Genomic DNA, 12,905 nt, shown 5'->3' with positions numbered 1-12,905 from the left:
CTCTGCTTGGAGGTTAAGGAGTTCCTGGACCTCAGTGTTTTCACAATTTGCTGACATTTTCGGTCGCTGTTCTTTTTGAGTTAGCTGCTTACTTTATCAGCTACTGTTTAAATCTCCCATGGTGGGTTGCACATCTAACACATCATCAAAACGTCAACCCGTGCCCCCCATAATCCTGTCCTGCCGGCTGTCCCATTTATACAGAGGTTGTTTCAGTGCTGTTCCTGCCTCCAATGCTGGCTTTAAGGCAAGACAACTCTGTCCACCCATTCTGCGATTGTACAGAAAGGCGAGCCAGAATAACGGCATTAAGTTCCCATTTTGAAGAGGCAGTGTAAAGCTAAATGTTAATGGAGTGGAGCGGAGCAACAATTAACAGTAACCTTGAAAAACAAGACCAGCTGACAGTTAGCTTGAGCAATTGCAACTGGATACAATCCAAGTGGTAGCAAGTAGTCACAAAGTGAGAAAAAATAAACCATATATAAAAATCAAAATTTTGATGCATCAAGATGGATCAATAATCGTATTATGACCACATCATAGCTCTCTGAATCACTGACAGGAAGGATGTATATGTGTGGGTGCTGAGTTCAGTTAACAACCTTTCTCCAGAATCACAGAGTCTGCCTTTTTTATAGGCTGTTTATTATTATGCTAAACACATAATGGACTGATACTATCTCTGTAATAGTTGCATAGACTCCATCACTCTGACTTTGAGTTGACAGCTATGCAGATGACACAGGAATGTTCATTATTCAAGCAAGTAATGATGACTAATGAAAAACATCACTGAAGCTAAAATTCCCTGACTATTGGTATGATGTTCAGGTCCCAGTCCAGCTCTCATAAAGAATGGGAAGAGGTCCAAGAGCGTGTTCGGGGACTCCTTACCACACCTAAAGCTGTACGCCGACTTGTGTATGTAAGTAATACATGTCATTACTCTCTGTGTTAGATATAATAGCATGAGTATGTGTTTCAGTCTAGTGTTTGACTTGTTGCCCCCCAGAGTTGGGTATAACACGTTACAAAGTAATGCGTTAGAGTACTTTGATTACTTTTTGCAGTAATGAGTAACCTAACGCGTTAGTTTGCTGTTTGAGTAATCAAATACTTAAGTACATTTTCAAACAAGACATCAGTTACTTCCGTTACTTTTAGAACGCTGGTCCTTCAGCTCTGAAACAGCAACGGCTGTCGTTTGGTTCTAATAACGGAGATAACGTTAAACCTATCAGTCTGAAAGAAGCCACGGAGCTTGTGGCTCGCTACGTGGTCGGAGAAATGCTGCCGTTGTCTACGGTGGAGTCTAAATAGGTGGAGTAGGACTCACTGACAGACATATTTCAGACTCGCATTATGCCTCATACACGCTACACGCTGGTACTCACCAATTATCCCCGGTCGTCTTTCACGGTGTGTGTGATGTCATCGGTGTGTTCATGTGCCAGCCGACATGTTGTTGTAGTCACCTAAAACTGAGGTTATAAGGGGCTTTTAATTTGAAACAAGTGTTGAGTTTGAAATGACGGTGCGATATGTTAACTATACAAAGACAACGGAACGGATAAAAAGTAAATATATAAACACACAGAGGGATTAATGAATAACGGACCGTCTATAATGGAGTTTGTTTCAAATGAAGCTGGGAGCCTCTGCAGTTATGGTGAGTAAAAGCCCTGCCGCTATTTGTTAATGTTATTACTTTATGTCCGACCGTGAGGATATACCATTGTTTGCTAGCTTGATGCTAATGACAGTAACGTTAACTCAGCAGGTTGACAAAGTGCCTCTGCTGTTTCACACCATCATTTCCTCTTTTTACTCTGTGTGGTAACATCCCTAGAGGAAATATTAAAAACGCTGGGGTGTTGTTGTCATACAGTTGTCTACAGCAGCAGATCGTTCTGTGTTTCTACTGGTCAAAGTGACGGCTGTGATGGGAGAATTGGATCTCAGTGAAGGGCAAGTGGTCCATAACTTTAATTTTGGAGACAGAAAAATGTAGGCTTAGTGCCCTGTGGTCCATTGCCCAACAGGAAATGTAAAATACTCAAAAGTACTTTAAAAGTGCTTGAGTTACTTTCTCAGGGAGTAACGTTGGAAGTACTTTTAAAGTAATTGAGTTACTTTACTCAGGGAGTAACGCAGTAAAGTAACTGGTTACTTTTTAAAAAAAGTAGCACAGTAACTTTGATTACTTTGATTACTTTTAAAGTAACCCTTACCCAACACTGGTTGCCACTTAATACAGTCCACTGTATGTCTATTAGTTCAGTTGTTGCAATATGCAGTTGCAGATAGTTGATTAAAAGGAATGTCAACTTCTTTAGCCCTTACTGGTCACTCCTTGTTTCAGGGGGCTGTTGCCATTTGTAGTTCCACTATTTTAATAACAGTTATCTTTAATACTTACTCTTCGTTAAAAAAATGAATTCATCTTAATTTTAATTCCCAAAGAAATTTATCTCAACAGCAGCAGAAACCGGGGACACAAAACACCTTAAGTTCTTTCTTTAGTATGACACTTAAGGCTTAATTTCTCCTTAGCTTTGTGATATGCACAGAATCCCTTAATAGGTATCCTAAGTTAAAGTGACACTTACCTTTCTGGAAATTTTACGCTTTTCTTTGTTTAGGTTAAAATGCTATTAATAAGCTGATGGCACACTAAAATATAAGTAAATTCCATCAGAGATCCAAACTCATAATTATACCATTCTCATATGATTCTAAGAAAACTCCGAATGCAATGATTGGCCGAGCGTCCTGTCTGTCTTCCCCATATGGAGGCCTCCAACTGACGTAACCGCTCGCGTAACATAAAATGCTGCTGTTGTCCCTGACTTTACATGAGAAGAGGGAAAGATTGCTTGTTGCTAGTCTAATTTATACAATGAAAAATGCCAAAGGCTTGTGCTAATAAGGTTAGCATGTCGTATTTGCTTGGAAAACGTGTTTAGTAAAAGACAGTCGTTTTGTCGGTGAACCTTGTGAGTTGTAATGGAGCCAAATTATGTGCCGTTACCTTTGTTAAATGTTGCTGTTGTCCCTGGTTTTATATGAGAATAGGGAAAGATCGTTAGCCGCTAGGCTAATTTATACAATGTTAAATGCCATAGGGTTGTGCTAATAATGTTATCATGTTGTATTTGTGGGGAAAATGTGTCCAGATAAAGACAAGTGTTTGTCTGTGAATGAGTTATAGTGAAGCTGATTTGTGTATTTGTGTTTGAAATTGTCTCTATTAAGCCATGTTTAATGTGTGTTTTGAATCAACTAAACTTTACAGCACTTAACAGAAACCTCCACCGGAGAGCAAGTGTAACGTTACCTTGCAAACGCCTATGTCTATCATAGACGTAATAAGCACGTAATGGAAGAGGGGGGAGTAGGCCTTTGGAGGGAGGTGGAGTTGCAGGAGGAGGGGTTTGGGACTTTGGTGTTGTGGATGTTCAAATTTTGTTGTGTTGTTTGTATTGTGTTGTGTAAAGTGCAAGAAAGGTAAGAGTTGCTTTAAGGAAAAACAATAACTAATTTACTGCATTGAAAAAGATTTTACAGCGGTTAAAGTTTCCATGGAGATTGTTTGTTTGGTTGAACTCACGCTTGTGATGCATGTTACCGTCTCACAAAGTTGGCTTATAGTTAGATAGTAACAAAATGGTGGAAGAAATGAAGACAAGAAAACCATGTTGGCCAGAGGAGGAAAAGATACACTTCTGGAGGAATACAGTCATAGAAAGCACAAACTTAAATTTGATCCCCAGTAAACATTATGCTTGTAGGAAGAAATTGCAATGAAAATAATAATAATATTATAGATTTCAGTCAAATCTATTTAAGCAATATCACACGAGAGGGAGTGATGCCTGCGGCCTCGTGTCTGCAACCGAATCACAGCCGTGACGATATACAGTACAACGTCACAACCTTGAGTGTGATATTGCTTTTATACAACAGTTCAACAACAGCTTAAACAGCAATGCTGAGTAAGGAAATGTCAACAAAAGGTGATGGAATAAATTATTTAAGTATGTTATGTAGCCCCGCGAAAAAAAAAAAAGTTCCCCCAGTCTGTTGCCAGGCAACGCAGCACACATGCCAGGAACTCACTAAGCTAGCCTACTTTGTATTTACATGGATCTGCAACTGTGTAACTTCATCCAGTTTGGCTGATGAAACGTTGGCAAACCTGGATGTTGGCACGGCCGGATTCAGCTTCCACTCTCCCTCATCCTCATCAGTACCTTATCAGATGATCATTGATAATTCCTAACCGTGTTCGCTTAATTTTTTCTCCTCTCCAGTTTGTTGAAGTCGGCTTATGTTACACAAACACACCTGGAGGTCTGCACAGAAGAGTCCTGGCTTTAGTAACGCTATAGTGCCCATAGGCGTCAATGTAGCGAGTGTGACAGTTGGTTAATTAACGGTTGTATTTATATTTATAACACCTTGTAACAGTGATTTTACTGTTACAAGTCCCAGTGATGTTATACTCTATATCAGCACTCACGGAATGCCTGTCATCCAATCACATTACTCGGTCGGAACTAACTGTTGTAAAGTATAGCAGTATATCATATTATATATAAAGCACACTATCGGGGGTCTCCTGGTCGCAGAACACTTGGGGTGCATTTCTTTTTTTAATTTATCACCATAAACTTTGTTGCTAAGGTCTTTTGTACAACGGGTTAGGGATTCCTTAAGTATAAGACCAAGACAAGGAGAAAACCATGAATACTTAAGTGGACATGTTAAGGAGAAGACTTGGATGTTTTGTGCAACAAATTTTATTTTGAGGAAACCTCAACTAGGACTTTAAAGAAGATCCTAACTTAAGGTGTTTTGTGCAACCAGCCTCAGGCCTTTTTTTGAAACAGGCTTAATTAGAGAGATTCCTTTATTTTTTCCTTTATTTATTTCCCGTTTTGAAAATATATCGTATTATATTTCAGTAAGAGGCCTCCATGTTTCCTGATGCACTTTAATTTCAATTTGATTTTACTGCAAACTCAAAACCTTCTCCATGTTTACCTGTTTTGATGAAACAAATATGGTATAATGTCCATTTCCATAGCACTAATTCCATCAATACAGCAACATTATGCCATTCTCACCACTCTGCTTAAAGCACTCTCTTTTCTCAAACACAAGCCACTTTTACACTGCCAGATTTTCGGCGAATGTTGGGCCGTTTTGCCAGCAAGCTGCGAGCATTTAGATACACAGAGCCGGATTGGCGAATTGATCCAAGGCGGAACCCTTTTAGTTTAAAGAGACCGAGGCCGGCCTTCCGCAACGGGAGGGGCTGTTGATGACTTGTGGGAGGAGCTGTTGATGATGCTGCACATGCGACCCGCTGGCGGCGGTTAAACAGGAAACGGCTGATAGCAGGAATTAGCAAGCAGCTAACGGGCCGACTTGCAAGGACTGACCAGCCACGGCTTCCCTCCTACGTCACTGTTTACGTTACACGCTGAGCTACACATTTTGTTACTTGCTCACGCCCCCTCTTGCCCCGAAATAGGCACATTCTGTATAAACAAAAGTAGGTAGGCGGCATTTTGCTACACTCCCCGATTTTGTTTTTATACTGCCAATGCTGAAAAAAGACTGATTGGGCTTTCCTGCAAATTTGCACAACTCCTATCTAAAAAGGGCTACAGTCCGTACATTTACTTGCTCAGTTAAGTTAGGCCATTCAATTGGACGACTGTTCTTATCCCATTTACACAGAGCACCTCAGCCAGTTTGGGTGTGATTGACTGTATACATGCAAATACAAGCAGTAACGTGACTCCCAATCCCATTATCTGGCTGTGTTAGTCTGACTTTGAGAAATTTGATTTAGTACAATTTCAGTTGGACTAACACAATAAGTCAATTTTTCACATTGTCATGTAAATGCATTGAGTGACAAAAGAGTCTGACATGACTCTGTGCTGATGAAATTAGCGCTGTTGAATCTACCATGTGAACTATTATAGTGCATGCAATTTTACCCCACCCATTTTTTTCGTGGCCTTTATTTGCTTGTGCTGGCTTTTATTGAAGACTAATAATTTGAATACTGGATTGTATTATAAAAATGTAATGCAGAGAAGATTTTGCCAAATAGGCAAGTTTCCTCTTTGTAGTGTATTTTTGGAGGCAAGCTCAGCCCAGGGAGTTTTAGCACAGGTTTGCTACTTGAATAGAATAAAAAGAACTTTATTTATCCCCAAAGGGAAATTCAGCTGTCCAGCAGCTCATAAAAGACAAAAAACAACCACACTTCCACTCATCAGCAACAACACAGTGGTACCAAAATAGACACAAAATGAAATAAGTTAAAATAAGTGCACAAATAGAAATTAAATTATAAATATAAATTATAAAATTGTCCATTCCACAGTCCAGCCAGTTGTGGCTAATGTGATGTGAGTGTGTGTGTGACTGCATTCAGGGGGTGTAAAACAGTAACCGCAATGCAGAAGTAGCTCTAAGAATGTACTGAAGATTACAAAGGATACCACAATGTAAGAGAATGTGTCTGTTATTGTGTTTTAGGGGGCCACACACTCAGAGGTAAGCGAGGTATTATCCAGGAGGTCCATCTCTCCAGGTCCACCCTGATGACCAGGCCAGGCTCTGGAATGGTGAAGTGAACCTGCTCTGTGCCTCCATGAGTTTCATCTTTTACTTGCTGCCCCTCTGAAGCATCCTCATGACATCATAATCACAACATCCCTAGCTTAATTCTGGTTAGCGACCTGTGTGTCTATACTGTGAACTATCCAGTAAAGGTAAAAACAAAAGCTGCTTCTAATTTTCTTTGTGGCTTTCTGGATGTAAACAAGTTGTAACTCTAGAGGGCAGAAACAAGACTTTGTCTGTCTTTTTCTTCTCCTCTAGAGAAAGGAACCACCTTGCCAATGAAGTCCTCAGATGTCACGACTCTTCTGATGTTCTCGTGTGTGTGTGTGTGTGTGTGTGTGTGTGTGTGTGTGTGTGTGCGCAGATAGGTATTTCATTGCAGTGGTTTGATAAATGCCCACAAATGCTCCTATATTAATAAATGACACAGTATTGTGTTTTATGTTAAAATAAACCTTTTAGAATTGAAACCATTGTTATGTCTGAGTTTGAACACAGCCAGGAGGTGGTGGTATGAGTCTAACGTCACAAGTCCCTATTCTGTGAATCTATCAAGCTGACATTGTCGAGTCCTCGGGTATATCACCAGGGGGCCATTAAAACAGTGTCTATGTAGCTCTGTGTGAACTACTGCCATATATCAGAGAAATAGCTGCTTGCTATGACTGAGGCATTAAACACCGGCTATATCAGGAACATTGAGATCTAGTGCAGGAACGGCTGTTTAAACAGAAATGTATTTTGGTGTGATAAGCAGTCAAACTGTAGGCCTCAGTGGCAGTGCACATTTAACAATGCTTCGCAATGCCCCTTTTGAGTTATTCAGCAGATGATTTGCAGTTATTCAGCAAGCTACCTATACATATGAAGTCATTTCTACCCCAGTATCCAAAGGCAAAAGTGTTTATACCTGTTTAATATTTCGAAATTACTTCCACATCTCCACACTCCTGAAAAATTTCTGGGTTTTTTCAATTATCAGACTGTGTCTTTTGGCAAATTTTGCTTGAAATGGTCAGACCCACAACACAGTACATACATTATTTAATGTACACATTTGGCAAATCACCTGAAATGCAAAAGTAAACAAAACAGCTTTATCAGGTGCACTGAGATAATCAAGATTTTAAGACCTGAGAAAAACATCAAACATCAACACTGTTGTGTGGTAGATCTTCACAAAGAACCTCGAGTTGGGGTTGTTTTATCAAACCAATGTCTCCAAAGTCAAGAATAAACTGTTATGCTTAATAGATAAGCCAACTCAGACCAGAAGTCCTTAAAGTGGAGGGTTGCCATAATCAATGAAAACCTGGAAAAGTCATGGAATTTAACAATCTCATTTCCCAAGCCTGGAAAAGTCATGAAATTAGTAAGAGTCATCAAAATGACATCATTTTATAAGTTAGAGGCAAAACACGACTCTCCACCACAGTCTTAAAATGTCATCTTGTTGTGTTATTGGGAGCCAGAATAGAAGGAGTCATGGCTCAAAATTTTACATTTCATTGCATATCAGCTGCCACTACCTGTCAACAAAAACTATGGTTAAATGCAGTAAGATGAAAGGAATGAACAGAGGCTATCATCAAAAATGCTTGCATGTGCAGTTTATACTTCATATCAGGTTAGGGAAAAAGTAACTGTTGTAGGGATGAGTAATGTTATATGTGTATTAAGGGTTATCATGTCCATCTAATCAGAAATTGGGGAGGTATGAAGAGGAATATTGGTTTCTCTGTAACGCTAACTTTTTGGCACATCAGCTAATGTTAGCTTCGATAGCTAAACAAAACAGAGGTAACAGTTCAAGTGTAGTCGTACTCCTTTGTAAGATTAACATAGTAATCAACCACAAAGCTGGACATCCCACCTTCAGCATTCCTGCCAAATCATCCATGCACTGAGTGAGAGCATACAGGTCGGACAATCTGGTCCCGTTGGTCAGTGTTTACTTACTCAAGTAACACTTACTGTCTGGGAGAGTGAGTAACCTGACATGGTGCATTCATATATTCAGTCTGACGCTCTACACTAAAATGAGAGCCCTTTTGTTTGAAGAAATTATGTTACGGCTGAGTAGTGATCTGGACCAACTGAGGCGGAGGCAAACACTGGTTACGTAGTATACCAGCTTTTAATGAGTCAAACAGGTGAAAAAGCACAGGTGGAGGCGGCAGGAGGCAGGCTGGCTTGGAAGTGGACACAGTCCAGATTTGGAGCTGTATCCAGCTGAACGCGGGAGAAAGAACGTAGGAACACAGAGGCTCTGGCAGACACACTTAAAAACATGAAAAAAGAAACACTGGTAGTAGCTACGAAAAATACTCAACAAGAAACTCTTCCATTAACACTGGAGGAAAATTCACAAAGGCCGTATAATCTACCAAAAAGGACAGAATTATCTGGCACAGGAGTGGAGTCATGACCTGGCTTATGTGGAGGGTTGATTGTGGCGATTGCAGCCAGGTGTGTCTCATCTGCCGAATCACTGGAAGAAAATGAGTGGAAAGCCAGCCACGCCTCCTGCCACACACACACACACACACACACACACACACACACACTGCAGGGAGAGACAAAAAATAGAACAGGGAGGGGAAGGAGAGAGCCAGAGGAAAAAATAGAAAAACAAAATAAGTCCAATACAAAAACCCAGACCACAACAAATGGAGCGTTATATTTCTATATGAATTAATGAACACACACATTCACCTTGCTTGGTGCTCTGCTGCTCCGTCTCCATAGACAGAGTGCCAAGAGTGTGCTCTGCCACTCAGAGAGTGTAGTGCTCTGGATAACAGAAAGGTACATTCGGACAGCGCTCCAAATTTTCGAGTTGTGTCCAGTTTGTGCCAGAGTGCACTCTGGCACTCAGAATGAGTATTTCTTAACGCACCACTTGTTTCATCTTCCTCCATTGCCGAAAACAAGCCGACAGAGCTTGCTAGCTAGTGCTAGCTAATGTCTGTGGAGAATTGTTTTGCCTCCAGCTAAGCCCCGTCCATCAAAAAAATCATAACAGCAAATGTCTTAACTGTTAATGTTAACTGGTTTGCTCTGAAACTAGAGTGTGGCAGTTCAAAGGTACGGAGCATTCCTTTTGTTGAACAAATTAACCACTCTGGGAGCTCTTCTACTCCGTGTCCATGAACCGCCTCAGGCAGCATTCGGAGTGCACTCTGAATGCTCTGAGTAACCCAACAGTTATAACTAGGGATGAGTGAGTACATCATTATTTGTATGTGTGTCTGTATGTGATTAACCAATTAAATTGTCTGTATCTTTACTCAGAATGGGTGGAGTTTTGACAGGGTAGGTTGGGTTTAAATTTTGTCATAACCCGACTCAAAGGAAATGACAAAAATGGAGAGACACAGCGCAAACTCAAATACAAGTATATTTATTTAAATAAAGCGATGTAAATAAACGCAATACAGGTATGGGGTGTGTTAGTCAGTGTGATCAGTAGTGTACATGTGGATGTGTGGAGCATGCGATGTGTGGTGTTGTGGAGAAAACCTAAAAGGAAAGGAAAAGAAAAGCCAAAGAAAAGTATGGGCGCCTGTGAGGAGCTGAGAGAGAGAGAGAGACATCAGCCAGCAATGCATTTATAGCCTATCCGTCAACGCACCAGGCCCAGGTGCTCGTGATCAGGATAATGAATGGATCAGCTGCATACCTTGGGAGAAAGACAACACAACAACATGTCACCAATTATGTAATCACAGACAGCATGACAACCCACTGAACCAACCCACATAGCCAAGCAGGGGCCGTCACAATTTGAAGTGAGTTGACTCTCATGTAAGTTGTAATTTTAAGAGTGAATCTGATATAAATTGAACATAAGTTGCTATATTTTTATTGGAAAACTAACATCAAGTAAGAGATAAACAGTTACCCAAATGAGGATTTTCCCTCATCACAAGTACAGATATTGACACATTTTACTTGTATAATACTCGTATTGGTATAAGTACATAGTCTGTACCGTATATTCGTTTAATCCAAGTATTCGACTCAACCTATTAACAACAAAACCAGAGTGTGCTTGGAGTGGCAATGTATGTACACACCCCCTTTATTCTATTTGTAGCCCACATTTTAAGTTAGTCCTATTTGTTTATTTGTATGGAGAGAGTTCATAATAAATGTTTTTAAACAATATTAGTTAAAATCTCAATTTCAGTTGTAGTAAGCATTGTCTTAGCAAAAAGCATGCATTAAAAGTTTGCTATTGATATATTGTCATGAAAGGCTTACTGGCTTTATTAATTAAAAGTAAACTGATGGGTTGTGCTGACATGCTTAAAAAGCCAACCTGGTCTCACTCCAAAGTTGTTGAAAACTAGCGCTTGGTCAGTGAGTTCTAGCGTCATACACCGACAAAAAAGCTGTCCTTCCATGTTGGCATGATACATAGCTGGTCTCCGTTGATGAATAATTAGACATTTAAATGCTGCTTACATGTAGCCTACATGTAAATTGATCAATTAATACTCAATACATATTCATGTAGCCTATATGATGATTACAACACTTGAAATTGGGTCACTATGCATAATGAGTACTTTTAACGTAGGCCTACATTTTGCTGACAATACCCATATACTTTTACTAAAGTCAGATTTGGTATGCAGCACTTTTACTTGTGACTGAGTTTTTGTTCTTTGTTGTGATATTACTACTTTTTCTGGATACTTTGTCCACAACTGGACAAACATATCAAACAATAGAGACATGCAAGCATAGCACGTCTCATCCTCATCCTCCGCCTCATTCTCCGCTGTCTTTCTCGGATCTGCCTCCTCAGCTGGGCAGCCTCCTCCTCAGCCTGCAGGTACAGCAATCCTGCTGCAAAAACTGCACCAAGACGCCTTCTCCGATCCATGTCGATTATTGGTTTTTGATTTCCAACTCGCCAATGCTCACGATCACAATAACCTCCAACTCTCCACAAACCCCCCCCGCATCTGACTTTTGATTATAATCAGAAGCCAGGTGCGGGGAAAAGGTTTTAAAAGACATTTTATGAAAATATTTTGGCTATTTATATGTTTTTGTGTGTCAGTTATATATGTTGAAACATTAAAAACATATATATATATATATATATGTGTTTATATTGTTTTATTCTAAATGCATGTATACAACACAGTACAACAGCCAAGGCGAGCGGAGGTGGTGACGTCATCAAGTTCGCTGCTGTTCCAAAAGCAGAAATGACTGTACTCCCATCCTCCCGTTTTTGGGAAGTTTGGACTCTTCGTGGACTTGCCAAGTCTGAACTTGCCAAGTCCACAAGTCCGAACTGCTGAACTTGAGTATTGAGAAAAACCTACAGTATCCCAGAACATCAACAACCAACGTACCCAGAGTACCTTGCACGTCATTGCTCGATGTGGAAAATCCATTACCAAATATCAACATGTGACAAGGTCGGACTGAGAATGTGTCAAAAAAGCACTCAGTGGGCCTATATACTTATGTTGCTGCATTGTTTTACAGACTTGCATCCAAAAGAGTTAATTGCATTAAGAATACATTGAAAGTACAATCAGTTCCTTTCTCCCCCCTTAAAAGCCAGAGTCAGACAGACTGATGTAAGTGTTTTTAAAATTATTTTTACAACTTATGATAACTATTATAGATTAGAAAAGGTTGCTGTTTAATTTTCATAGTCGTTAACATTTGGGGGTAACTATACTTTTACAGTTCTGTTGGTGTTGTGGATGGTCATGGAAATTTTATTACAGGTCCATGAAAAGTCATGAAAAAGTTTTGAAATTTTGTCCATGAAAAAATGTGAGAACGAAATTCAACAGATCCATCTCCAAGAATAAAAAGTCAGATTCTCCGTATTAGTGCAGCTATATCTGGAGTTTTACAAGACACTGACTTTTATTCCTGGAAAATTGCGGCAACAGAATAAACTATACTATAAATTATGTTCCTACACTATAGTAGAAAAATTTTCCCAATTTCAACCACCTGAACTCAGTTTACCTCAAAACTGTGTATTCTTTTTAAGAAAATGAGTGTTACTGTGAACTGGATATAGTTAGTCAGGACCAAAAATAAAAAGAACAAAAAAAGCACAAAAAATGAGCAACTTTCTTTTTATTTGCTTGCAGTTACACATAACGTACATGTTGATTCACATACTGTAGGTACTCAAGTAGTTGTCTGTACAGAGAAGGGGTTGGTTGATGCCAGTGTGCTTTTGAAATGTAGAATACAATCTGATTTGT

The 12,905-nt window shown here is 39.8% G+C and overlaps 1 protein-coding gene across 1 annotated transcript in view; it reads left to right on the top strand.

Moving 5' to 3' along the window:
* Positions 1 to 6,702, top strand: part of spata6l (spermatogenesis associated 6-like) — a 49,437-nt gene extending 42,735 nt beyond the window's left edge. The window contains exons 9-10 of the mRNA XM_033610203.2: positions 835 to 928; positions 6,565 to 6,702. Coding sequence (XP_033466094.1) covers positions 835 to 928; positions 6,565 to 6,630 — 160 coding nt within the window. The 3' untranslated portion in view covers positions 6,631 to 6,702. The remainder of the gene's footprint in view (positions 1 to 834; positions 929 to 6,564) is intronic.
* The last annotated feature ends 6,203 nt before the right edge of the window (positions 6,703 to 12,905 follow it).

This window comes from Epinephelus lanceolatus, chromosome 22 (genome assembly GCF_041903045.1).
Source record: "Epinephelus lanceolatus isolate andai-2023 chromosome 22, ASM4190304v1, whole genome shotgun sequence".
Taxonomy (NCBI): domain Eukaryota; kingdom Metazoa; phylum Chordata; class Actinopteri; order Perciformes; family Serranidae; genus Epinephelus; species Epinephelus lanceolatus.
Note: the sequence above shows the minus strand (reverse complement) of the source record. Positions and strands in the feature narration are given on the sequence as shown.